Raw genomic sequence first — 25,745 nt, forward strand, 5'->3', positions numbered from 1 at the left:
GTCCAAAATGTCTTGGTATGCTGACGCCTTAAGAGTTCCCTTCACTGGAACTAAGGGGCCAAGCCCAACCCCTTTAAAACAACTCCACGCCATAACTCCCCCCTCCATCAAATGATTTGGAGGGACCTGTAGGAGAAAAAAATTAGGTCTCCTGCCTGGCAAAAGAGGGAGGAGCTGTGTGACAGTGCAGTGTATATCTCAGGACTGGACACAATGAAATAGCAATCTTTTAGCAGGTAAAACATTTAATCTCTGCTTTAGGCTGTTTGCCCAGAGGTCAGTTTTAAGCATCAAATATGCAGAGAAATCAAGTGTAAAATCATTATTTTAAAAGAGTTACAGAAGTTAAAGAAGATTGCTGATTGGTTGTGGTTGGTTACTGCCTTTATAAGAGCAGAACTTCTGCAATGCCCTTACATACAAGGTTAAATAAATACAGTATATATGACCTAATTATCCTACCAAATATTTGGCAATTTGTTTGACCTCTCATGGGATTTAAGTAACAGGACCAGAGGATAGCCTCACCGTTTACAGCCAGCATCCTGTCTGACCTCCTCAATAGTGATGAGCCAAACATACTCAGGTTCAGGAGGTTCAGTCTGAGGAGGGTTCAAGAAACATTGCTTAATCACTTCCGGACCGCCCGCTGCAGTTTTATGTCAGTACTTTGACGTTGAATGCCGGTGTTATGACAGCAGATAACCCTGGTATTTTAGCGGTTCTCTTTCACATAAAAGTGGTCCCAGCAGCGGATTCGCCGCAGGATCACTTTTATGGGTGGTGGGAGAGGTGTCCACCCTGCCCCTCCCACCACTTCCCGGTCATGCTTTTAAGTGTAGATGTTAGATCTGAGATCTTTTTGACCCCAGATCTCACATTAAAGAGGACCTGTCCTGCTTATTTCTATTACAAGGGATGTTTACATTCCTTGTAATAGGAATAAAATTGATCAAAAAAAAATTATTTTTTTTAAAGGGATAGTTTAACCTGCTCCCATCCACGCTACAGCCTATATACGGCTGCAGCGCGGACTTGAATTTTCGGGAGGCCGTTTTTAAACGGCCTCCCAGTGACACGCCCCCCGCGCGCTCCCGCGAGCGCGCATCGGGGAGAATCTGTGTCGGCCGTGTCCACAGATCGTGGTGAATGGCCAATCACAGCGGCCATTCACCATGTGATCAAGCCGTCCAATGAGAGATGATCTCATATGTAAACATATGAGATCATCTCTCATCGCCGGCGCTCCTTCCTCACACAGAGCCTGCAGTGTGAGGAAGGAGGGGGAGCCGTCAGCCGCCGGGGACACACAGCGATGTAATCAGGGCACTGATCACCAGTGCCCTGATTACTAAAGGTAAAAAAACACACACAGTGCCCGCCATCAGTGCCCACAGTGCCCGCCATCAGTGCCCCCCATCAATGCCCACAATCAGTGCCCATAGTGCTGCTAGTCAGTGCCCATCAGTGCCTGCTCATCTAGGCACTGATGAGCACTGACTGGCAGCACTATGGGCACTGAGTGTGGGCACTGATGGTGCTGCCCATCAGTGCTCATCAGTGCCGCCCATCAGTGCTCATCAGTGCCACCCGTCAGTGTCCATCAGTGCCATCCGCCAGTGCCCATCAGTGCCGCCTATCAGTGCCCATCAGTGCCCATCAGTGCCGCCCGTCAGTGCCGCCTCTCAGTGCCCAGCAGTGCCACCTCTCAGTGCCACCTCTCAGTGCCCAGCAGTGCCGCCTATCAGTGCTCATCAGTGCCGCCTATCAGTGCCGCCTATCAGTGCCGCCTATCAATGCCGCCTATCAGTGCCGCCTATCAGTGCTCATCAGTGCGGCATATTAGTACCTCCTCATCAGTGCCCATAAGTGCCACCTCATCAGTGCCCATAAGTGCCACCTCATCAGTGCCCATAAGTGCCACCTCATCAGTGCCCATCAGTGCAGCCTATCAGTGCCCATCAGTGCAGCCTCATCAGCGCACATCAGTGAAGGAGAAAAATTTATTTTCAAAATTTACTCGCAGAAAATAAGAAAAACTTTTTTTTTTCAAAATTTTCTGTCTTTATTCTTTTTTTTGTAAAAAATAAAAAACCCAGAGATGATTAAATACCACCAAAAGAAAGCTCTATTTGTGTGAAATGAATTTCACATGGGTACAGTGTAGCATGACCGCGCAATTGTCAGTCAAATTGTGAGAGCGCTGAAAGCTGAAAATTGGCCTGGATGGGAAGGGTGTTTAAGTGCACAGTAGGCAAGTGGTTAAACATAAAAAATAAAAGGTAAAATAAATAGGAAGAAAAAAAAAAGTAAAGTGCCGAGTTCCTTTAAAGCACGCGTGCAGAAGCGAACGTAACCGCAGGTCGCGCCCACATATGTAAACGGTGTTCAAAACACACATGTGAGGTATCGTTGCAATTGTTAGAGCAAGAGCAATAATTCTAGCCCTAGACCTCCTCTTAACTCTAAACTTGTAGCCTGTAGAAATGTTTAAACATTTGCCTATGGAGATTTTTAACTACCCATGTTTGTTGCCATTCCACCAGCGTGCGCAATTTTGAAGCATGACATGTTAGGTACCAATTAATTCAGTGTAACATTCTCTTTTACTATATAGATTATAGGCTAACTGTTTTCTTATTTTTTAATTTAAATAAGTGTATTTCTTCTAAAAGAAATTGCTGAGCAAATACGGTGTGACAAAGAATTGCAACGATCTCTATTTTATTCTCTAGGGTCTCTGCTAAAAAAAAATATTTAATGTTTGGGGGTTCTAGGTCATTTTCTAGCAAAAAATAGGCCTGGTCCTTAAGTGGTTTGGTTTGTGTGCTGAATCCAAGCTCCATTGAAGTCAAATCGAGCCAAATGTTAACCTCTTGGCTCCGACACCTTCCGGACCTTTAAGGGGTTTAGGATGCTGGGAGGCAGGGTTTATGATCATGTAACCGACAGCCAATCATAGCAGTCACATTATCGGAAAGCTCCCATTCACAAGCAGTGATCGGGAACTTTCTATTAGCCACCGGTAACTGTGCTGGGAGCACTCAGGGAGCGTGCTCTCGGCTTAGCTCTATTTGCCCCAATTCACGCAAATATGCGCCAAGACCCATTGGCCGAGAGGCCACATATTTGCATGTGGCCGACGCAAAGGGGTTAAAAAAAACAGTAATTGCCAATTTCAAGGTTAATAGGCAAGGGATTGAAAAATACATTGCATGGGGGCTGGGCCCTGCCCTAGAGGACATGAACCAAAGCATAACATTTTTTTTTCCACTTGGCAGAAAGCAGCAATTTTAATATTGCCTAAATTGAATCATTACATATGCAAAGCTGCATTATATACAGTGACATGTTTGGGGGCGGCCCGACCTTGCTTGTGATGTGGCACATCTGTTCTAAAAGGTGGTATCAAAGATTTTTGAGACTAGCTCTGTTCACAAGAACTACAAGCACTTTCTTTATCTTTGTTTACACACTATCACCTTCAAAATAGTCCCCTTGCACAGCAATACAGCGCTCCCAGCGTTCCTGCCACTTCTGGAATGTGTCTTCTTTTTGAAGCGTGTCAGGCACCTTCTGCGTTTTGCGCTGGATCTCCACAATGTTGTAAAAACGGCGACCTTTGAGCTGGGCCTTTTTCTGGAAGTCCACAGGAGCCAAATCTGGCAAGTAGTGTGGGTGTGGAAGTGAGATCATGTTGTTTCCTGCGAGAGCTCGATGACAGGGTGCATTGTCTATGTGGAGCATCACATTAGAGGATTGCCTGGAATGTTCCGTATGACACACCGACAATGACGGCAATGTTGTGGATTGTTCTCTGACGATCATCATGCACAAGTTACCGAATGGTTTCAACAATTTCAGGGATTGAGCTCGTTGAAGGTCTTCCTGACTTCAAGTTTGCTCTTTGTTCTAACTTGCTAACATTTACAAAGACCAAAGTGTGTTTAAATTGCCAGCAAAATGACAGCTGATAGCCCTTCATTTTGTTTGTAAACAAAGCAGCTGGGGATTCTCTTCATCTCTACCAGATACAGATGTTAATGAGAACTTGTCAAAAACAGTGTGTGTGTTTTTTTTAACTGTTTACAATTTTTTTTGTGACCGAATTGTTTACTATTGTACAGTAGTCTCTGTGACTGGTCACAGTGATCATATGGTCCTGTACCATGTGATAGCTGTGGCCAATCACATCAACCACAATAGTAAACGGTGAATCATGAATGAAACCCATTTTTTCAGAGTTAAAACTATTGGTTTTACAGTGATCATCACTGTAATAAACAATTATGTGGTAAAAAAAAAAAAAAATCCTGATCCATTCCCCAGAGTAGTACAGTGTCACTATGTTGACACTGCACTACTCTGACGACAGTATGTAAAAAAAAAAATATGATTTTCACACAGACTTAAAATATAAACTGATTTGGGTTATTTTTATCATAGAAATATAGCAGAGTACACTATGGCCTCAATTTATGAAGAAAGATGACTTTTTTGGCAAAATTTTATAAAAGAAACTAAGAAAAACTTATTTTTTTTTACATGATTTTCTCTTTTAACCACTTGCCGCAGACATTTGGCGGCAGGTCGGCAGGTGCCCGCGAATCGCGGCAGTTTGCAGGAGCAATCCTGGGGCCGAGCACGCCCATTCGCCAGCAGGGAAGCTGATCTGCGGGGTGCGATTGCCGTCTGGGCACCCGCGATCGCTCTCCGTAGACAGAGAATAGCGGTCTGCTGATGTAAATACAGCAGACCAATATTCTCTCAGCAATCAACACAGAGCTCCTGTGTTCCTCCTATTTTGGATCACGGGTCTCTGTGTTGATTAGATAAGCCCAGCCCCCTCAGTTAGAAAACACCCCCTAGACTCACATTTAACCCTTTGAGCACCCCTGGGTTAACACCTTCCCTTCCAATATCATTAGTACAGTAACAGTGCATATTTTTAGCACTGATTACTGTAGTAATGCCACTGGTTCCCCAAAAGTGTAAAAAATGTCAGTTAGGTGTCCAATCTGTCCGCCGCAATGTCGCAGTCCTGTTAAAAATTGCGGATCGCTGCCATTACTAGTTAAAAAAATAAATGAATAAAAATTACATAAATCTTTCCCCCTAGTTTGTAGACGCAATAACTTTTGTGTGCAAACCAATCAAAATATGCTTATTGGGATTTTGTTTTTACCAAAAATATGTAGCACAAATTGGCCTAAAATGATGAAAACATTTAATTTTACATTTTTTTTTTTCTACTGAGAATGTTATATAGCAGAAAGTGTTTATAGCGCAAAAAATAAAAATCGCAGAGGTGATCAAATACCACCAAAAGAAAGCTCTATTTGTGGGAAAAAAAGGACATCAATTTTATTTGGGTACAGCGTCGCACGACCACACGATTGTCAGTTAAAGTAACGCAGTGCCGAATGGCAAAAAATGGCCTGGTCATTAAGGGGGAAAATCTTCAAATCTTCCGGTCCAGAAAAGGTTAAATAGCAAACAATAGAAAACACAGTAGTAAATAAAGGAGTTGTAAAGTCAGAAGGTTTTTTTTTTATCATAACAGCGGTACCAATACTCAGGAGTTTAAGTATTGGAGCCAAAAATGTACAGTTTGAACTGGTGTTTGGACTGAACTTTAAGCTCATAGCTACCCCTCATCTACACCCTTTCCGCTTTCAATCTACTCTTCTGTCCTGCCCAGTCATTTCCCCTTGCCAGCTCCCAGTAGCTGCAATATGTTAGGTAAACAGCACTGTACACAAAATACATTTCATGAGCTGTCAGCATCTCTTGGCCCTATTGCAAGTGTACAGGGGATTATCGGAAGTTAATATACTGTATAGGTTGATTACAAGCAATTACTTTAGCAACATTGGCGAATGTGTCCCATTTCATGGACAGATTAATTTAAGCTGAATGGTCTTTGATCAGCTGTGTGTTGTGCGCGGTGCCCAGTCTGCTGCACACAGCGACAGGAAGCAGAGTAAAAAATCACCCTGTCATGAATATGCATTCTTGCCATGTTGCTGAGACGCCAGGGGGGGAGGGGGGCACACGGCGAGCAGATGGCATCGTGCAGGCTCGGCTTCATCTTTGTGTAATAAAATTTCAGACGTTGCAGCTGGTCAGAAGGTGCATTTGCTAAGGCAGAGATTTGTCTGATGGCCTCTGCGGGGCTGGTCAGTGACAGGAAATTCACAGCATGTTCGGGGCAACCTGAGAGACAAATGTGATCAGCTACAACTGCTGCTTAATTAAATAGTTACAGCAGAAGAATATCATTAAGATGGATACTCGGGCATTCTCACCTTCAGAATACCATTGGCAGTGGCATTGCCAATAAATGGCCTGTAACAATGAAATGCTAAGATGCAATTTTAAGTGTATATTAAGGCAAAACTTTTTCTTTAGCTTTAGTTAAAATGTGGAAGGGTTAGAACCCCTATCAGGTTCTTATTATTAGCTTTACATGAAGGAAAGCTCGAAAAGCACAACCTATCAAGTCCAGATTTCATTTTTTTCAGGCTCTTGTATCATAAAAATACATCCCCTTTTTGACCAGAGTTTTAGGCTTTACTTACTACCCATGATTCCCTAATTTTCCTGTAACCCTGTATGCCTTTTGCAGTAGCAAATCCCAGAGTGTCTTCTCCTTATTAGATAGCTGAACAAGCCAGAGATAGAAGAAATTAGAAGTTGGAAATAGTTATACGGTAATTGTGCACAGGGGCATTTAGATCTCACCTTAGATCTATTGGTGGATGCCTCAAGATCCTACGCCAACCTTTTAAATCTGTATCTCTGACTAAATAAAAAATGCTCTACTATCCCAGAGCCTGGTGAATGTCTATTGCATATATAATACAGATGACCGTGATTACATGTTCTATTCTGCCCTACATAACTTATACAGTAAACCCCCGCTCCATCGCGGTTCAGTTTTTGCGGTCCCAGTATATTGCGTTTTTTTTTGTAATGTTATTTTACTATATAAATCATTAAATATGAAATATTTTTGTGTTTTCCATAGCTCTTGCTATGTTTCTCAGCATCTTTTATGTGTTTAAATGAGTTTCTATTGTTTTAAAAGTATGTTTAAAGACCTTAAAATGCTTTTACACGTACAGTGACAGTAAAAAAAAACATGCCTTCAATGCATTTTAATAGGGTTTTTCTATTTCGCGGATTTTCACTTTTCGCGGCTGGGTCCGGAACGTAACCCCCGCAATGGAGGGGGGTTTACTGTAATCCAGAACTGACTACTTATTGGTCTATAAATCCCTGCTCATGGACATACCCAACACTGAAACAGTACCCAAACGATTTCCGATCACACACCAGTTACCATGGGCAACGCCTTCCCAAAAGCATGGTACTGGAAGTTCAATGACTCTCTAGTACAAAGGGAGTTCGGTGCATTCAGAACTTTCTACCTTGCTCTCCCAGTGCTTTTCAGATAACAATATCCCAGGTTGCACCCCACTTAGTGGGAAAGCCACAAATGTATTATGATGGGATACCTTATGAAAAAGGCAGAAATGCACAATTACAGGCACAGTAAGAAGTGACTGCACATCTTGAACTAGCTCATAAGAAACCCTTGTCACGGTCCATAGCCACTGTAAATTGTTATCAATTAATTACAACACTAAAATCCACCTTACTAAGCTTTCACCAGCATACTATGAATTTAAACAAAAACAAGGTAGACTCCTGGCCCACTACTTGAGGGAATTATCGCTCAAAACTTGTATTCTGTATGTAGATAACACAGAGGGCAAACATTGTCATATCGTACAGGGCCATAGCCTCTGTGTGCCAAGAAACTACTCTGAACTGTATAACGTGCAGGGTTCTTCAGGCCCTGCCTCTTTGAATTTGAAGATGGAGCAAATAAAGGAGTATCTGGCTGATTCAGGGATTCTGTCTGTCCCAACAGACATGGTGGAATCTCTTAATAACCCATTAATGGTTGACAAGTTCCTGAAGGCATTCAGGTCACTGAAGCCTCATAAGGCACCTGGACCAGATGGGTTCACTAGCAGCTACTACAAGGGCTTTGGCCCTTTCTTGGTCCAGAGGATTGTCGATGCCTACAACTTGCTACTACTTGGCCAATCCCTTCTAGACTCCCTATGGACACATATTGCTGTAATCCCCAAGGACAGCAAAGACTTTTATATATGTGCCAAGTACTCACTGGTAACATTTCTGAATATGGACGTGAAGATCTTTACGAAGATCTTGACATTTCACCTCATGCCACTTATCCAATCCATCATCCACCTTGATCAAGTGGGTTACATGCCATCAAGGGAGGCTAAAGATAACACCACAAGAGTCCTTAACATAATACACTTGGCACACTCCAGCAGAACTCCTCTTTGCCTTCTCTCATTCAGTGCCAAGAAGGCATTTGATCGAGGGGACTGGCACTTTCTGCGAAGCTAGACCATATCGGAATTGGTGTGTGAATGGATTGCCGCTCTTTACTTTACCCTCCTGCTGCGGTCTGTGTCAAAGAAGCTATATCTCCCTACTTCACCTTAGCCAATGGCATGAGGCAAGGATGCCTGTTGTCTCCTTTCATATTAATTTTGATCTTGGAGCCCTTTCTGCACCATATCCGGCAAAATCCTTTCAATATCTTTCAAATATTCTCACAGAATTGAATACCTTTTGGGAATTATCTAACTTTAAAATCAACTTTCATAAATCAGAGGCTCTAAACATTTCTTTGCCCTCGTCTCAGGGAAACTCAACGGTGAACATTTCCTTTTCACTAGGCGACAGCACAGATAACATAACTGAGCAGCAAAATCACCTTGACTGTTGACAAGGTATTTGGGACTTTCCACCTTTACTGAATTCCATTAAAGATGACCTCTGGCAGTAGCTTGGACATACATATACCGGATTCGGCAGAAATGCCATACTAAAAATGGCCATTATGCCCAGGGTTTTATATTTGTTCCAGGCCCTCCTGATCGCAATCCCATTTCTGAGAGTGTTACTCAGGGAATTTCTCTGATTTGTTTAGGCATGCTCTCATCCTTATTTATATTACACCTATCTCACTGTGCACAAGCCAAGTGGAGGGTTAGCGTTCCCTGATCCCATGAAATATTACCAGGCGACACATCTATCTAGAATAATATCCTGGTGTAGGGACTATGATTCTAAGCAGTAAATTCCCCAGGAAGACGTCATCTCTGACGAAACGCGTATGAAGGCGTGCTGACGTCACCACGGTGTACCCGGAAGTTGGGCGGCGGCGTTCTATGGAATTGTTTTACCGATAGCGCTATTGTTTCTTCGCAAATGTGAGTGTATCACCTTGTTCTATTACAATAAACTGTTTATGCATACTACACTATTGTGGCCCTTCTCTTGCATATCCCTTGATTGCTTGGCGATCTGGATGAGGCGACTTGTGTTGTATGGTGGATACCGCGGTCCTCTGTCTACAGAGTGAATATCCAGGAGAGGAGTACCGCATTGGGCCCAGTCCATTGATGTCCATGTATTGTGTTCGATGCTGATATCTTTGGTAGATCTGGTAAGCGCATAGCGTATTTTCAGCATGCCACACTAGCGGCGGAAGAAGTGTCCTATGGTGGTGGATTCATTTTCTTCTATACTGCACTCTATACTGGACCTCTTTTTGTTTGGACTTTTAGACACATGCTGTGTCAAATGTTTGGACATTTTTGATTTATATATTTCACTTACCATCTGTCAGTTAGATTATTCTACATTCTCAGATATAGCGCGGCTTTCCTTTTACAATCTTGCCTATAGTGTTTCCCACTACAGCTGCTGCTTAATTTATTGGTCATTTATTTATTGGTCATTTACAGAATTATCATTGTTTGTTTTGTGCTTAGCGCGGTTATTTATACCGTTATACAATCTCCTCAATGACTTTTTACATCTTACACCGGTATCTGGAAATCTGAAATTCCCAGAAGGGATATCATCTGTCATCTGGTATCTACGGGATTGGAGATTTTTTTGTAATTCCAGTCCAAAACCTGCAAGAACCCTCCAACAGATGTTTAACTCTCCTCTAGATCAATGGCACCTCCAGAAATTGCATCACTAACTGCTTTCAGTTTCCAGGAGGTGTGTTTCCTTAAGTTCGGAATCAGACTTTGAGCGTCTCTGCTTGGATTCAGGACCACCTTCCCACACGGTCTCAACCACATATAAACTCCTAATCCAGGCATTGGATAATTTTATACGCCCATTCCTGCGGGAGTCTGATCACCCACTGACCTGTTCACGCTGATTGTCAAGGAAAGGCAAGATTGGTATTTTGTATACTTGTGATGTATTGCCTATTCAAATGTTTGTACATGTACATGGCTTCCTTGAGATCTATGTGTCTGCAATTTGTTGATGACTTTGGACTCTCTGCCCTGTCCCAATGAAACATTTTAAATAAAGAATAAAAAAAGAAAATTAAAGTAGAATTTGTTAGAAAGTGTAATCCTAAAAATGCTCCCCCCCTTTACTTAAACACCTATGCTGACTAACCAGTCACGTGATCTCCCAAGTATTCAGCCAGCAGCAGGAGGTGGAGAGAGCATGCAACAACTGGTATTGCCTGGGAGTGGTGACATCACCCATAGGCTCTTATGGCCCATCCACTGTTGGTGCTTCCTTCTCTGCTCTGCTGCCACGCTGGCTGACACAGGGGAGTCAGATCACAATACTGGACTGGAGCAGGCTGGAAAAAGATAAGTATATACATCTTTCTTACACAGGCTAGCCAGCATAGGTGTTAGGAGGTCTGAGGGAACATGTTTAAAGTGGTTGTAAACCTCAGGCATGAAATTTGAGCAACGTACATATAGTGTTTACTCATCTCTCTTGAAAGCTCTAAGTGCCATTTCTCTCTGGTGCTTCATTCCTCTGTTATCAGCGTGAGTCACACTTCTGAGAAGTTTTCCCAACAAATGAGATAAAATGTGTGCCAGGGAGCAAACTCAGCAAGCAGCTTGTCTATTCACAACACGGTTATTCTGCTGTGTGGAGGGTGTGTTCCTTTACTCAAATCAGCTCTTACACAGATGGAGAAGGATTTTAACACTGAAGGATTTTAACACTCTTCCACCCTTTTGAATGGGTGTAGAGAAGAGAGGGCTTCAGATAAATAAGTAAAACCTATGTAGGAGGATTTGTTTCATCTCTCTGTGTGTATCATCTGAGGCTGTTCACTTTACTGGGTATATGTGAGGGTTTACAACCACTTTAAGATTAGTTTGGGTAAGCCTTGAATTCTACTTAAAAAAAAAAATAAATCATTGACGTATATTAAGACAGTTGACACTGCTAGGTGCTACATAGAGAGGTTGCCGGGAAAGCAGGGGCAATTCAATTTTGTTATGGACCCCATGATTCATAGTTAAACATCTGACTTTCAGTCTGAAGTTCTACTTACATTTTCACTGTTGACGTCAGTTTCACTGGGACATCCGAACAACTCCCTCCGCAGGAGGTTCCCATCATACTCCAGGAAGGTCAGGTAGAGGTTGCGGAAGAACTCTACATGCTTGTTTTTTACCCGAAGTTTTTTTGGAGAATTCCAGTGGATGACCTGTGACAATAAAACGAACAGTGAAGAATTGCAGACATTATGCGGTTTCTCCCTAGGTGAGCATTCACAAGTGTGCACCATATACAGTTAGTATACATTCGCCACGACATGCAAACACAAAAAATAATCTGTTTATGTGTGACCAACAGGAGTTTCTGTTTTTATTTTGTCTTCTGATAACATTGCTATATTTTGGCTAACAGCTGATTTTGATTGAGATTTTTTAAAAACACCAGCAATCACGTGTGTAAAAAAAATGCTATTTCTGACCTCTCCTCCCTTTCAATAACAGCGGGAGTCGGGCCAGGGGAGGAGCAGCGGCGATCGCCGCTGCTCTTACCCGATCGTCGGGGATCGAGTCTGGAGATCCGCCCGCTGTGTGTAAACACAGCGGGCGGATCTCTGAAGTGACAGGCAGGGTCAGATTGCAGGGTTCAGCATAGCTGAACCCTGGATCTGTCCTTGTGTCACTCTGTCACCTCCCCCCCCCCCCACACGTCAGTAAGCACCAGGCATACATTAACCCCTCCCTCTCCAATAAAATTAACCCCTTCCCTGCCAGTGTCATTTTTACAGTAACAGTGCATATTTATAGCACTGATTACTGCAGTAATGTCACTGGTACCCCCAAAAGTGTCAAAAATGTCAGTCAAGGGTCCGATCTGTCCGCCGCAATGTCGCAGTCCCGCAAAAAAAATTGCAGGTCACCGCCATTACGCGTTAAAAAAAAAAAACACCAAAAATGACAGAAATCATTCCCTTTGTTAGTAAAGGGAATTACTATATATATGGGGGGGAATTTCATATAAAAAGATGTGAAAAATATTGTTATTTTTTCAAAATAAACTCTCTTTTTTTGTTTATAGCGCAAAAAGTAAAAATCGCACAGGTGATCAAATACCACCAAAAGAAAGCTCTATTTGTGGGAAAAAAAGGAGGTAAATTTCGTTTGGGTATGGCGTCGCACGACCGCGCAATTGTCAGTTAAAGTCGCACAGCGCCGAATCGCAAAAAGTGGCCTGGACGGAAGACAGCAAAATCCTCCGGTGGTAAAGTGGTTAACTGTGTTGTTGCAAGAGGAATAATATGGCTACAATCACCTTCTTAAACTACTACCAGACAGATTTCTAAAAAGTATCAACCATATTCTTTGGCCTCATTTGCATGGGTGGCTTGGGTGGAGGTAAAAGCATGCTGTTAAGCTGCGGTTTTACCACCCACCTAAAGAAAGGCATGTAGCCGCTCTGGGCTGTATACATGCTGCGACAAAATTAACTATTTATGTGTATGGGGTTGCAGCGCATTGCACAGGGTTGCAGCCTTTTTAGGACTGAAACATATGCTGAGAGCGCAACATATCACCTCCTCATTGCCTGTTAACAGCCCATCATAGATCTCTTTTCAAGGCCTGTCGCACTTGAGAATGAGCCCTTAATAAATTCCAGGGACTGAGTTTTAATGGAGAGATAAAAACAATGTGTGGAATAATTATGAACAGCTGTAGTTCCAGAAGGTGACTCCTTGTCTTATATTGTGAGTACATCAGTAGTCAAGGAGCTGCATTTCCTGCATACTACAGAATAACCTTTCCTTAAGTAGAATGCAGCTGTAATGCCATTAAGGGATATTTTGCACATTTGACTTGTTACATCCGTTGGTATTGTCATCCACCTCTGCTGACTCTAGCCAAATGGTCCTGCTGCACAAAATTTTATGGGACGCAATGACATCTTGGCAAGGGGAGGAAGACGGAGATGCTTGTCTTGTGATCAATTACTGGGGCCTGCGTGGGGAGCACCTGGGATGGATTCCAATTCAGGACTTTGGGAAGGTTTCCGCCACCATTAGAATAATGATATGGCAGAGAATGTGCTCAGACAGCACGCCGTGATCTACAGGCTCTTTAGGATCAGCACTGCTCCTTTTCTTTAAATTGCCCTTTCTAACAATCACTGTCACACTGTCCCTGATTTCAGCAGCCCCAGTAGATGCAGAGCTGCCACTTAGGTACTAATACTGTACTGTAGTAGTCATTTTTATTTTTTTTAGAAAGCTTAAAGACATATTGCAAGCAAATAAAAAAATGCCAATGAAAAGGAAAAATGCCTTAAAAAGGCCTAATTTCCTCTGCTAATATCTGCAGTTTTTAGGTTGGTGACAGGGCCTCTTTATAGGCTCAACTACGCTGACTAAAGTTTGCTCAAACCTTTGCAAATATTTTTCAGAGGCTTGTTGTACACACCGCTCCTAAACAAGCTAAAGCCTGTGTGAAACAAGGCTTTAGTAATGCTGAATCCAACATATTCTTATACATGTTCTGCATTTAAAGTGGTTATAAACCTGAGACATGAAATATAAACAAAGCAAAGCATATCCTTCTATATTGTGTACTTGTCTCAATCCAGAGCACTGTATGCTGCCTCATTCCTTTGTTATCTGCATGAGTAGCGTCTGACAAGTTTACCTGACACTAAAAGTTAAAAAGGTGACAGGAGAGGGAGCTCCAACACACAGCCTGTGATTGACAGCTTCAGCTCTGTTCCTGTGTGCAGTGTAAAGGGGGGGGGTGGGTGTCCCTTCCCTTCCCTTCCCTCCATATAGTTCTCACAGAGCCCTGCAGAGTGTAATTTAAGCTCCCCGCCCCCTGCTTTCTGGAAGCTCAGACAAGCTGTATAAATGCTGCACTTTGAATGACTGTAAAGAAGAGAATAATGCAGATAAACAGGTACAACTTAGGCATTCACACATGGGTGTTTTGAATTACGAGCAGAATTGCCGCGATTCTGCTTGCGATTTCAAAACGGCCAAGTGTGAATGACAAATCGCACAACACACATTTTAAAAAACCATTCACCTGAATGGCACCTACGAACGTGGTTCGGCACTGCCATGAATGTTGCGCGATAAATCATTGCTTGTCGCCCGAAAAAAGTTCAGGAGCTTCTTTTGGGTGACATGCTTCAAGAGATTCGGGTTGCTGCGATTGCAGCAGGACCGCACCGCGTTTTTAGGTGCCATTCAAAGGAATGGCATCTGAAACGTGAGTTGTGCCATTTGTCATTCACACCTGGGCGTTTTGAAATTGCAGGCAGAAACGCATTTATTCTGCCCGCGATTCGAAACGCCTATGTGTGAACGCAGCTCTCGTGCGTTAATGTGAATGAACACTGAAACAAGGTAGAATCAAATTTTATTCACTTAGGTGGCTTTTTATTTGTAAAGAACATAGAGCAGAACTGTGGGTTTTCAAGCTGCTACAAAGCAAAAACATTCACTGTCATAATACGCCGGGGCCTCTAGATGGCAGAAGCGTTCCCTGTACGGCGCACGTTCCCCTGAATCTTGAAAAAAGAAATTCAACTAACCTTCAAATCTCCCTCATTTATCTGTAAGTCACTATTATACAGAGCTGTCAACCTCAAGCTGCAAGACTGAAATCGCAGAGATTTGGGCTGTTTGACCAAGAAAATTAAAGTCATTTAACCTCTTCGTGGCTGGAAGCAGGGAAGAATTTGATTGAACGTGGTTATTTGATCAGTCAGCTCTTGGCAGCCTGTATTGATGGCTTGTAATTAGTACAAGCTGATGGTCGGTCAAATGTTCGACCGAAATAAAAAAAAAATTGAATACGCCGAGCGTTCCGGGAATAGTATGGCTTGGTTTCATACCATCTGACTTTTTCGATAGCTGGTTTCTTAAGACCTCCGTTGTTTCTGTACAGGTAAAATTTCTGTTTTGCTTATAAAAACATACTGAGACACTTGACAAGATACAAGATTCTATTTAACAACTGCTTCTCCACCTTGTACAACAGGCATTATCACTTTCTTTAAAGAACACGCTGTATAGTGCACGATTAACAGGATACCAGCATATACAGTAATGGGTGGCGTGCAATGAATGTTAACCTATGACAATGCTGCCGCTAAAGTGAATCTAAACCAAACCAGCCACATCGGCTCCTGGCTTGCTATATATCTATGCTGTGACAGTGAGGTTTCCCTGCCATAATTCACCATCTTGGATTTTTGGGTGTTCCCGCCCACCTTTGTGTGTTCCAGGTCCTCGTTTTATATTCTCTATAATATAAAATAAATACAAAATCCTGCAGAGATGGTGGGGGCCCCTCATACTGGGCACAAAAGGTGTACCGAACTGCACAGGGGTTTTGAGAACTCCTCATAATTGGCACAGCAGGTGTGCAGGCATGGGAACTCAGCACAGGGATGGTGGGAATCCCTCATAATGGGCACAAGCAAGTGTGCAGGGATGGTGGGAAACCCTCATAATGAGCACAACAGGTGTGCAGAGAGGGTGGGAACCCCTCATAATGGGCATGGGCAGGTGTACAGAACAAGGAACTTAGCACAGGGGCTGTGAGAACCCCTTATACTTGGCACAGCAGGTGTGTAGACTCAGGAACTCAGCACAGAGATGGTGGTAATCCCTAATAATGGGCACAGCAGGTGTGCAGGGATGGTGGGAATCCATCATAATCGGCACAACAGGTGTGCAGAAATTGTGGGAACCCCTCATAATGGGCACAGCAGGTGCACAGAACCAGGAACTTAGCACAGGGGCTGTGAGAACCCCTTATGAATGGCACAGCAGGTGTGCAGACTCAGTAACTCAACACAGGGATGGTGGGAATCCCTCATAATGGGCACAGCAGGTGTGCGAGGATAGTAGAAATCCCTCATAATGGGCACAGCAGGTTTGCAGGGATGGTGGGAACCCCTCATAAAGGGCACGACAGGTGTACAAAAATAGGAACTTAGCACAGGGCCTGTGAGAATCCCTTTTAATTGGCACAGCAGGTGTGCAGACTCAGGTACTCAGCACATGGATGGTGGGAATCCCTCATAATGGGCACAATAGGTGTGCAGGGATGGTGGGAGCCCCTCCTAATGTGCACAACAGGTGTGCAGGGATGGCGGGAACCCCTCATAATGGGCACAGCAGGTGTGCAGGGATGGTGGGAATCCCTCATAATGGGCACAGCGGGTGTGCAGGGATGGTGATAATCCCCCATAATGGGCACAACAGGTGTGCAGGGATGGTGAGAATCCCTCATAATGAGCACAGCAAGTTTGCGGGGATGGTGGGAACTCCTCACAATGGGCATGGGCAGGTGTACAGAACCAGAAACTTAGCACAGGGGCTCTGGGAACCCCTTATAATTGGCACAGCAGGTGTGCAGACTCAGGAACTCAGCACAGGGAGGGTAGACACCCCCCATAATGGGCACATTAAGTGTGCAGGGATGGTGGGAAGTGCTCAGAAATGGAACTGCAGATGTTCAGGTCCGGAAAGAAGGAAACATGCAGTGAAAAGTTGGTCTGGCCACACAGGAAATGGGGAGTAGTCTTTGAGAGAAGGGGAGACATTGGTGCCTGGGAAGGGAGAAGGGGGCACAGTGGGCACTAGTACTCTGTGAAAGGAGTGGGGGTGCTGGTACTCTGTGAAGGGAGAGGGGGGATACAGGAGAGGAGAGGGAGGGGGACAGTGATGATCTATGGAGAGAGAAGGGCAAAAGTATTCTGTGGAGGGAGAGAGGGACACTGGTGCTTGGTGATTAGGGTAGGGGACATGTTCCAGTGGGTGTCATTGGTATTCTGTAGGTGGTCATTGGTGTTCAGTGGATTACTTACCTATTCATGCTCTACGTCCCGCACCACTGCCTCCCTAAGCCGAAACTGTAGTGCACATTGAGCAGGATATAACTTCATCCAACAGAGCTGCAAAGAAGCTGAAACAAGGTGCTGGAATGAGCGTTGGCTGGCAGAACACAGCCTGGATCTGCTTGTTAAAATCCCAGGGCAGTCAGCAGGTACGTATAAGGAACTCTCAGATGGTTTAAACCTTCCGAATCCACTTAAGGTCCCTTTTATATGGGCCTTATACGTTCAGTCACATTTTTTTAAAGAAAAATGGATTCAGTTTTCATCAGTTTGCAAATTCGTCTTCATTTCAGTTCAGTTTACATTGGTTTATATCAGTTCAGTTCAGTTTACATCAGTCTACATCCGATTTGCATCTGTTTATCCTTAGTTGTTGCAGAGACCAATCATAGGTGACAAAAGTATAAACAAGCAATCTTTCTTGCCTAAAAAACAGAAATAAACAGAACGGATGGCACCTGTTTACATCTGGTCAGATCCATCTAAATGGAATAGGTTGCAGCCTTGTTCTGTTTAAAAAAAAAAACAAACCTGAACGGACACAGGTGTAGGCAGATGTATACAGATGATGATCCATTTGCATCCTCCCACCCTTAGGGCCCCCCTTTCACACGGGCGTTCTGTATGTCCGTATATCATTCTATTTTTTTGCGGATGAAATACGGACATAATGTATGTCAATGGCATTGCGGATGTCAGCGGATGACCATCCGCTGACATCTGATTTTCATCCTTTCAGTTCCGTTTTTTGGAACGGAACAGAACCCTATTTTTGTTCCGTTTAAAAAACGTAACGGATGCAAAATCGGATGTCAGCGGTGTCATCCGCTGACATCCGCAAATCCCATAGACATACATTATGTCCGTATATCATCCGCAAACGGATGGGATGATATGCGGACATACAGAGCGGATGACACTTGTGAGCCTCCGAGAAAAAAAAAAAAAAGTGCCGGAGCGGATCGCAATGCGGTTGGCTCCGTGTGAAAGAGCCTTTAGACATACAATGTGGTTCAGTCTGCATCTGTATGAAGAACTGACAGACGGCTCTAGACTGAAAGGGGCCTAAATACTAAAATATCAGTTTTGGGCCTCTTATCAGTGTATATATTTGTTATATGACACCTTCCCATTCAAACACAATGGGGTTGTTTTACTGAAGGCAAATACACTCTGCACTTTGTAAGTGCAGTTCTTTCAGAGCTTAGTAAATGAGGGAAAGCTCTGCTAACCTGCATCATCCAATCATGTGCAAGCAAAAATGCTGTTATTTTATTTTCCTTGCACGTGATTGGGTATTCCTAACAAAATGAAGCTTCATCTCACTTGCTATGCTCTCTAGCAACTACACTTGCAAAGTGCAGTCTTTTGCCTTTAGGAAATTAATTTGTCTTAAGTAAACCCCAAACGGCTTCTCTGTTTAGATAGAGAAACAGACAGGGTGGACAGGCAGCGGCAGCTTCCCCTCCAGGCTCCTTCATGTCCTTTCTCGGCAGCCGTCTCCTCCCCCCTTCTTGGCGAAAAGCATGCCTTCTCCTTTCAGTTCAATCGGGAAACAGGTCTCAGGACCCGCTTCCTGATTGGCCGGGAGGAAAATTAGTGTGGCAATAGTGAATATTATGTCGCTATTGTCACACAACTGGGTGGGCTCAGGGCGCAGTGCTCTGCGCCCCGAGCCCACCCTTTTTTTGAAGCCTATTAGATCATCTGGCTCTAATCAGGTGCTTAAAAAAAAAACCCCCATTGGAATCCATGCGTCCAGCGCCCTGCATGTAGATTAGGGTGCCGGACGCATGGATGTGGGGGCGGCGCCCCTGCGCCCCCAATGGTGGACAGATCGTAGAAACAACTGTATAGATATATTGCAGTTTTGAATGCATATTTGGCCCAGGGGCATACAGGAATGAATGCAGCACAAAGAGAGACAATGCTGCTCCAGGTGATAAATGAGAGCTCCTAGACAAAGGTGTGCAAGTCCCGTCCGTGGTCCGGTGAATGCATCCAATGAAAAAAGAATGACCGCACTTCCAAATGCTACGAGATCTTTAATGCAATTAAATCATCCAACAAACAGAATCAAGGAGAGTTCATGACACTTGTCGCAAGAGCACGGTTGACATGTTTTGCAAATATAATCGCTTAATCATAACGGGTCACAAAGGTTATAATTAAGCGATTAGATTCCCAAAAAATATCAACCATGCTCTTCCGACAGGTGTCATGAGCTCTCCTTGATTCTGTTTGTTGGATAATTTTATTGCATTAAAGATCTCATAGCATTTGGAAGTGCGGTCATTCGTTTTTTCATTGGATGCATACAGGAATGAATTGCATGGCTCTGGCCACTCTCCTGAAGAAGTAGATGTAATCCCTAAATGAATGGTATTTCCTCTGTTACATCCCAGTTGATCTCCTGCAGCCTCTGTCTGCCTACACAAACTCCAGAAACAGCTGCATGATATTTCAGGTTTCCTGATGGTTACAAGGGTGGACCATGCCTGCAAAAAAGCGTGGTGAAATGACCACTTGTAGTCTGCATTCCGTTGGTGGCCCGTGTGACAGGGTGACAACGCAGAAGCACTTGGAAGACAGGAACGGAACGATGTCACTGCATGACAGGAAAAGCCTAAACAAGGATCTTCGTGGCAGGATCACCAGGTATTATTATAATGAAAGTTGTAGATTTCAAATCATTGAAATGAAATGAACATGGTAACGCCTTTATTAGATTTTTATGTTTACATTGATATGTTTACATCTACTGTACATTTTTTGGGATTGTGATGAAAGTGAGACAAGCAGATAACTTCTGTTTTAAAAGGCTCTTCTGCGCTTGAGGCAGTTCTGCTAGCAGCATTTCAAAATGCCTTTCATGATTCAATGAATATATAATTGCAATAAAGGATTTTTTTATATTTATTATTCGTTTTCATTGCCACTTGCAGTAATTACCTCTTCTATGAATTTTCGTGAAATTGGAGCTTTCTCTTAGCTAGGCTCACAAAGGCCATAGAACAATGCTTACGACTTTTATTCTTGCTGAGCCAGAACCGTAAGGTTGGCGGATGGTGCCAGACTCACCTGGAAGCGCCCTGCAGCTGGCAGGATCAGGGAAACGGTTCGTGGTGTACTTGTGTGTTTGTTCATCCTGCTTCTCGTAATTACTTGAGGCTTTTAGGCAGAAATTAGTAAAGCAATTAAGCTGCCTTCTTAGCGCTGAAAAATCGGTGTCTCCAATGTGTCATTGAACGCTCTCTGTGTGACACGGCGGTGACAATGAACGTCTCAGCACTTCTTAACAGGGAACTGAACCCAAAAAAACAAAGTTTAGGGTTCATTAACTTCGTAATGTGGTACGATTACCAAGGTGAGTAATGTCTATGAAGTTGTTTTTATTTTTTGTTACAGGAATTGTTGTATTTTAGGTTTGAATTGTGTCAAAACGGTGTGACTTCTCTGCAGATCGATACACACTCATTAAACAGAAACAATTCCACTTTCAGGACGCCCAGGTTCCTTCAATAACTACTATGTGGTCAGAAGGCAATTATATTCCGGAAAGTGTTTTTGTGCATGTTAAATATTTATAGGATATAACATTATGCAATATGTTACATGGCTAAATTCGGTGACATCATTTGCAGCACTGGGGTTTATTGTTGATTTCTTTCTAACAATTATTTTTTTTCCAGGATTTATAAAGTGCCAACAGTTTGCACAACTCTAATAGGGAGGGGCAAGTGGTAAACAAGGTAAAAACTATGAGTGACCAGCTGATGAAGAGCGGACACAGACACAGCCCACTCTCCTCTATGGGTCGGATGTAAATGGACTACCTGTCTGTTTTCACCCGACTGCCATCCGATCTGCCAGACAGATGGGGAACTGATCCCCATCCGTCTGTTTTTCGGATCAGATTGGATGTCGGCGACTGTCAACAGACACATGTCCATTGATACATAACGCTCCACAGAGGAGACTGGGGTGTCCAATCAGGACCGCCTGACAAACTAACAGGCGGACCTATTTGGTCCGCTTGTGTAAAAGGGCCCTTAGGTGTGGACAGGATAGGCTTTCCTGTAGAGATTTGTTTTCAGGGATCGCCTAAAGATAGACATAGTAGGAGATAGCAGAGTAGGAGACAGAATGGGGTAGGAAGTTCAAGAGGATGGGAGAGACTCTGGAGAAGTCCTGAAGGTGAGCATGGGGGAAGGACACAGTGAGCTAGAGAGCAGTAGGTCTTTTGAGGAGCAGAGAGAGCTGTTTGAGTGATGTTTTGAAACAAGATTGGTGATGTAGGCTAAGGCAGGGTTTTGAAGTTTAAATTTTGTAAAGGCGGGTACACATTAGGAGTTTTACTGTTTACTGTCAACTCCACTAGGAGCCGCTGTATTAACTATCCGAAGTTAGTATAACAATCTCTCCCACTAAGCTGTTATGTTCTGACAGGGGGACGCCCCCCTCCCCGCCAGAACACTTCAATCTGCGCCCTCCGCCATTGGCTGAGAGCACTGATCGGGAGCTGGTTGGCTGCTGGATTTCCAGCATGTTCTGTCGGACCGGCTGGCATACACACAGACTGAATGTCAGCCATTTTTTTTAACCGGCCAATGTCTTCCGTTATTTAGGCCCGTGTGTACAGAGCTTTAGGATTTTACATTTTTTTTGTTGGGCAATCGGAAGCCAGTGGATGGATTGGCAGAGGGGTGACGGACACTGAGCGGTTGGTAAGGTAGATACAGTGAGGGAAAAAAGTATTTGATCCCTTGCTGAGTTTGTACATTTGTCCACTGACAAACAAAAGAGTCTATAATTTTAATGGTAGGTTTATTTTAACAGTGAGAGACAGAATAACAACCAAAAAAATCCAGAAAAACGCATTTCAAAAAAGTTTAAATTGATTTGCATTTTAATGAGTGAAATAAGTATTTGATCCCCTATCAGTCAGCAAGATTTCTGGCTCCCAGGTGTCTTCTATACAGGTAACAAGGTAACTCTCTTAAAGGGAGTGCTCCTAATCTCAGCTTGTTACCTGTATAAAAGAAACCTATCCAAAGCAATTAATCAATCAGATTCCAGTCTTTCCATCATGTCCAAGACCAAAGAGCTGTCCAAGAATGTCAGGGACAAAATTGTAGACCTACATAAGGCTGGAATGGGCTACAAGACCATCTTCAAGCAGCTTGGTGAGAGGGTGACAACAGTTGGTACAATCGCAAATGGAAGAAACACAAAATAACTTTTTAATCCATTAATAACTTAATCCATTGGATCCAGGTAGCACTTAGAGAGGGGCAGCAAATTAATTCCCAAGATTTTTTCCCAGCAGTTTTGTGCGTCAGTTTGCGGCGCGCTACGGGTGGCATGTCCCCATCTCATACTGCCGCCCATAGTGCAAACTGATGAGTATGAGGAGGCGGAGTGTCTCTTCTGGGAACGTCCCTCATGCGATTGTGGTGTGCATAATGACGTCAGACATCAGCGCACTCCATCTCACGCAGGGCAGGCTGGATTTTCTAGGGCGGTGGGCGCGGCAGAGACAGGAATGACAGGAGTAGTAAGGACAGACAGTGGGTATTTGGTGGACTGGTCCGGTGGTGAGTTATGGAAGAAGATAACAGTGTATATAATATTTTCTACATTTTGTATTTATATAAAATAATGGATGTGGGGGCCTTTTGTTGTTCTTTTTTTTTGGGGGAGGTCGGGGGGGCAGGATTTTATTCTTGGACCCAGGCAGCACAATGTCTTGGGCCAGCCCTGCCGGTCTTCATATCGAAAACGAATAGGTTACTAAAGTACGAGAATTCTCGTACGACAGAATAAAAATTAAGAAGTGATGCAATTTATTTGTATTGTATTTTCAGAGGAAAACCGTACTGATTAAATGAAAATCATACGATCTGGTATCGTACAAGAACAATTTTCGTGTTTGTGCCTTCGGACGAAAGCTGTGTACTAACGATCAGATTATTGTTTGTTCGCTTTGAAAGCGGTATTTTTTGTATGATATTCTGAGCTTGTGTACTAGGCTTTAGAGTTCTCAGGATATATAAAAAAAAAAAAAATAAAATTTGTGATTTAGTCTGCAAGACTCCACCCTCATTTCTTTTTTAAATCTCATATAAATGGACTGACCCTTTAAATCTTTTATATCTAATACATATCTAATACATAGGGGTACAAGCTGAGCCTCTGGGTGAGATACAATTACAGGTTGGGTTTCGTTTCTCATATCTATTTATTAAGTCGCGAGTGAAACTATTCATGCTCCCCCTCATTAATCCTGCCTGAGTGTTTCATTATGCTGCTTATTAATTACATAATATCCCTTATTAGCTGATAAAGTGTAGACTGAAAGCACTGAAACCTACTTTATGTGTAATAAGTCTTCTTGTTAATGGGGAGAGGTGGCATTAACATTAAAAGTGCAGATTTTCTTTTGTGCCAGGGTGTCTTAACACCAATAAAACACCCTATAATTGGAGCCATGCAGTCATCTCGTATTCAAACATACCTTATTATTCTGTAATGTAAATGTAAATAACTGGCTTAAAATGAGCCTTGTGTACACCATGCTATAAACACTGCAGAATTAATGACCTGGATCTGTAGTAATAAGCTTGCATTCTGATCAACTTTCTGGTAATACATAAAAAAGATGCTCACCTCTACTACGTGTTAGGAACTGCAAAAGGTATTATCTCAGAAACACTATCAGGGGCTCCTGGTATTTGGGGCCAAGGAAAAAGAGACAGGGGGCCTGGCCCAAAAAACTACCTGGCCAACTGAGAGAAACAGTCCGCAAGCATGCCGCCAAGTCATTGTTCCAGGCTGTAGCTGTGCATGTCCAAGAATTAACTGGCTAGCTTTGATAACATCAGAGCTGGATTTCTCATTAAGCAATGTAGCATGTGCCTACAGGCCCCCCTCATAGAGGGGAGCCCACCAGTGGCGTCGCTATGGGGGTTTGGGGGACCCCCCAGAGGGATGATAGTGACACCATCATGCAGGAAGTAAAATCTGACCGCAATGGTGTCACCCCTGTGGTGCTGATCTGACTGAATCATTTATTTGCTGCCGGCCCAAGACTAGCCTGGGGGAGGGGGGCAATTGCAGCGCAGGCACGTAATTCGAGTATGTGGGGAGCATTGTTGTAGCCAGCCCACCCGCTGGAAGGCTCTCTGTCCAATCTGGTGGGGAGGGAAGTGAGGTCAGTGGCCCGCCCGGAAGTGGTGTACACTGTGCAGCAATGGAGGTGGTGGGAAAGAGTGATAGAACGAATGGGGAGGAATACCAGGGATGGACAGGAGAGCGGAAGGCTGTGTGAGAGGGAAGAGTCCTGGGACACTGTATTTACATAGAGTAGCTAGGGAGACACTATAATGGTAGCTGTGACTTGAGAGGGCAGGTGACCGTAACACGTGAGGGAGCAAGCACAGGGCTGCCAGCAATGAATGAGAAGGAGGAAATAGAGTGTGAGGAATAAAAGCAGAGAAATATGGAGAGAAGAGAGTAATGCAGAAATAAGGGGACTGTCTGTGCAATGGGAAGTTACTGAGGGTCCCTGTGAGAGAGAGGTGGGTAAAGGGGAAGTAGAAGGGGTGTGTGGAGAGGTGGGTATAGGAGCAGGTATGCGGAGAGGAGGGGTGGGTATAGGGGTAGTAGAAGGGGTATGGGGAGAGAAGAGGTGTGTATAGGGGTAGTAGAAGGGATATGGAGAGAGGAGAGATGTGTATAGGGGTAGTAGAAGGGATAAGTGGAGAGATGGTTATAGGGGCAGTAGAAGGGGTTTGTGGAGAGGAGGGGGTGGGTATAGGGGTAATGAAAGGAGCATGGGGAGCGGAGAAGTGAGAACATGGGTAGTAGAAGGGGTGTGGGGAGAGGAGAGGTGGGTATATGGGTAGTGGAAGTATATGTGGAGAGGTGGGTATAGGGGGAGTAGAAGGGGTATGAGGAGAGTTGGGTATACGGGTAGCAGAAGGGGTTTGAGGGGAGGTGGGTATAGGGGCAGTAGAAGGGGTATATGAGGAGAAGGAGGTGGATATAGAGGTAGTAGAAGGGGTATGTGGAGAGGTGGGTATATGGGTAGTAGAAGGGGTATGTGGAGAGGATAGGTGGGTATAGGGTTGGTAGAAGGGGTATGTGAAGAGGTGGGTATAAGGGTAGTAGAAGGGGTATGTGGAAAGGAGAGGAGGGTATAGGGGTAGTAGAAGGGGTTTGAGGGGAGGTGGGTATAGGGGCAGTAGAAGGGGTATATGGAGAGAAGGAGGTGGGTATAGGGGTAGTAGAAGGGGAATGTGAAGAGGAGGGGGTGGGTAATAGGGATAGTAGAATGGGTATGTGGAGAGGTGGGTATAGGGATAGAAGAAGTTTTAGCATGGCGGGGGGGGGGGGCGCTTCAGAATTCTCTGCCGATAGGCTCCTGAGATGTAAATCTGGCCCTGAGTAACATTAGGAAG

The 25,745-nt window shown here is 43.9% G+C and overlaps 1 protein-coding gene across 1 annotated transcript in view; it reads right to left on the bottom strand.

Moving 5' to 3' along the window:
- LARGE1 (LARGE xylosyl- and glucuronyltransferase 1) overlaps positions 1–25,745 on the bottom strand; it is a 716,318-nt gene that overhangs the window by 23,442 nt on the left and 667,131 nt on the right. The window contains exon 10 of the mRNA XM_082255353.1: positions 11,447–11,602. Within this exon, the coding sequence (XP_082111479.1) occupies positions 11,447–11,602 (156 nt within the window). The remainder of the gene's footprint in view (positions 1–11,446; positions 11,603–25,745) is intronic.

Source organism: Pelophylax lessonae (assembly GCF_965119305.1).
Source record: "Pelophylax lessonae genome assembly, chromosome: 4".
Classification (NCBI taxonomy): domain Eukaryota; kingdom Metazoa; phylum Chordata; class Amphibia; order Anura; family Ranidae; genus Pelophylax; species Pelophylax lessonae.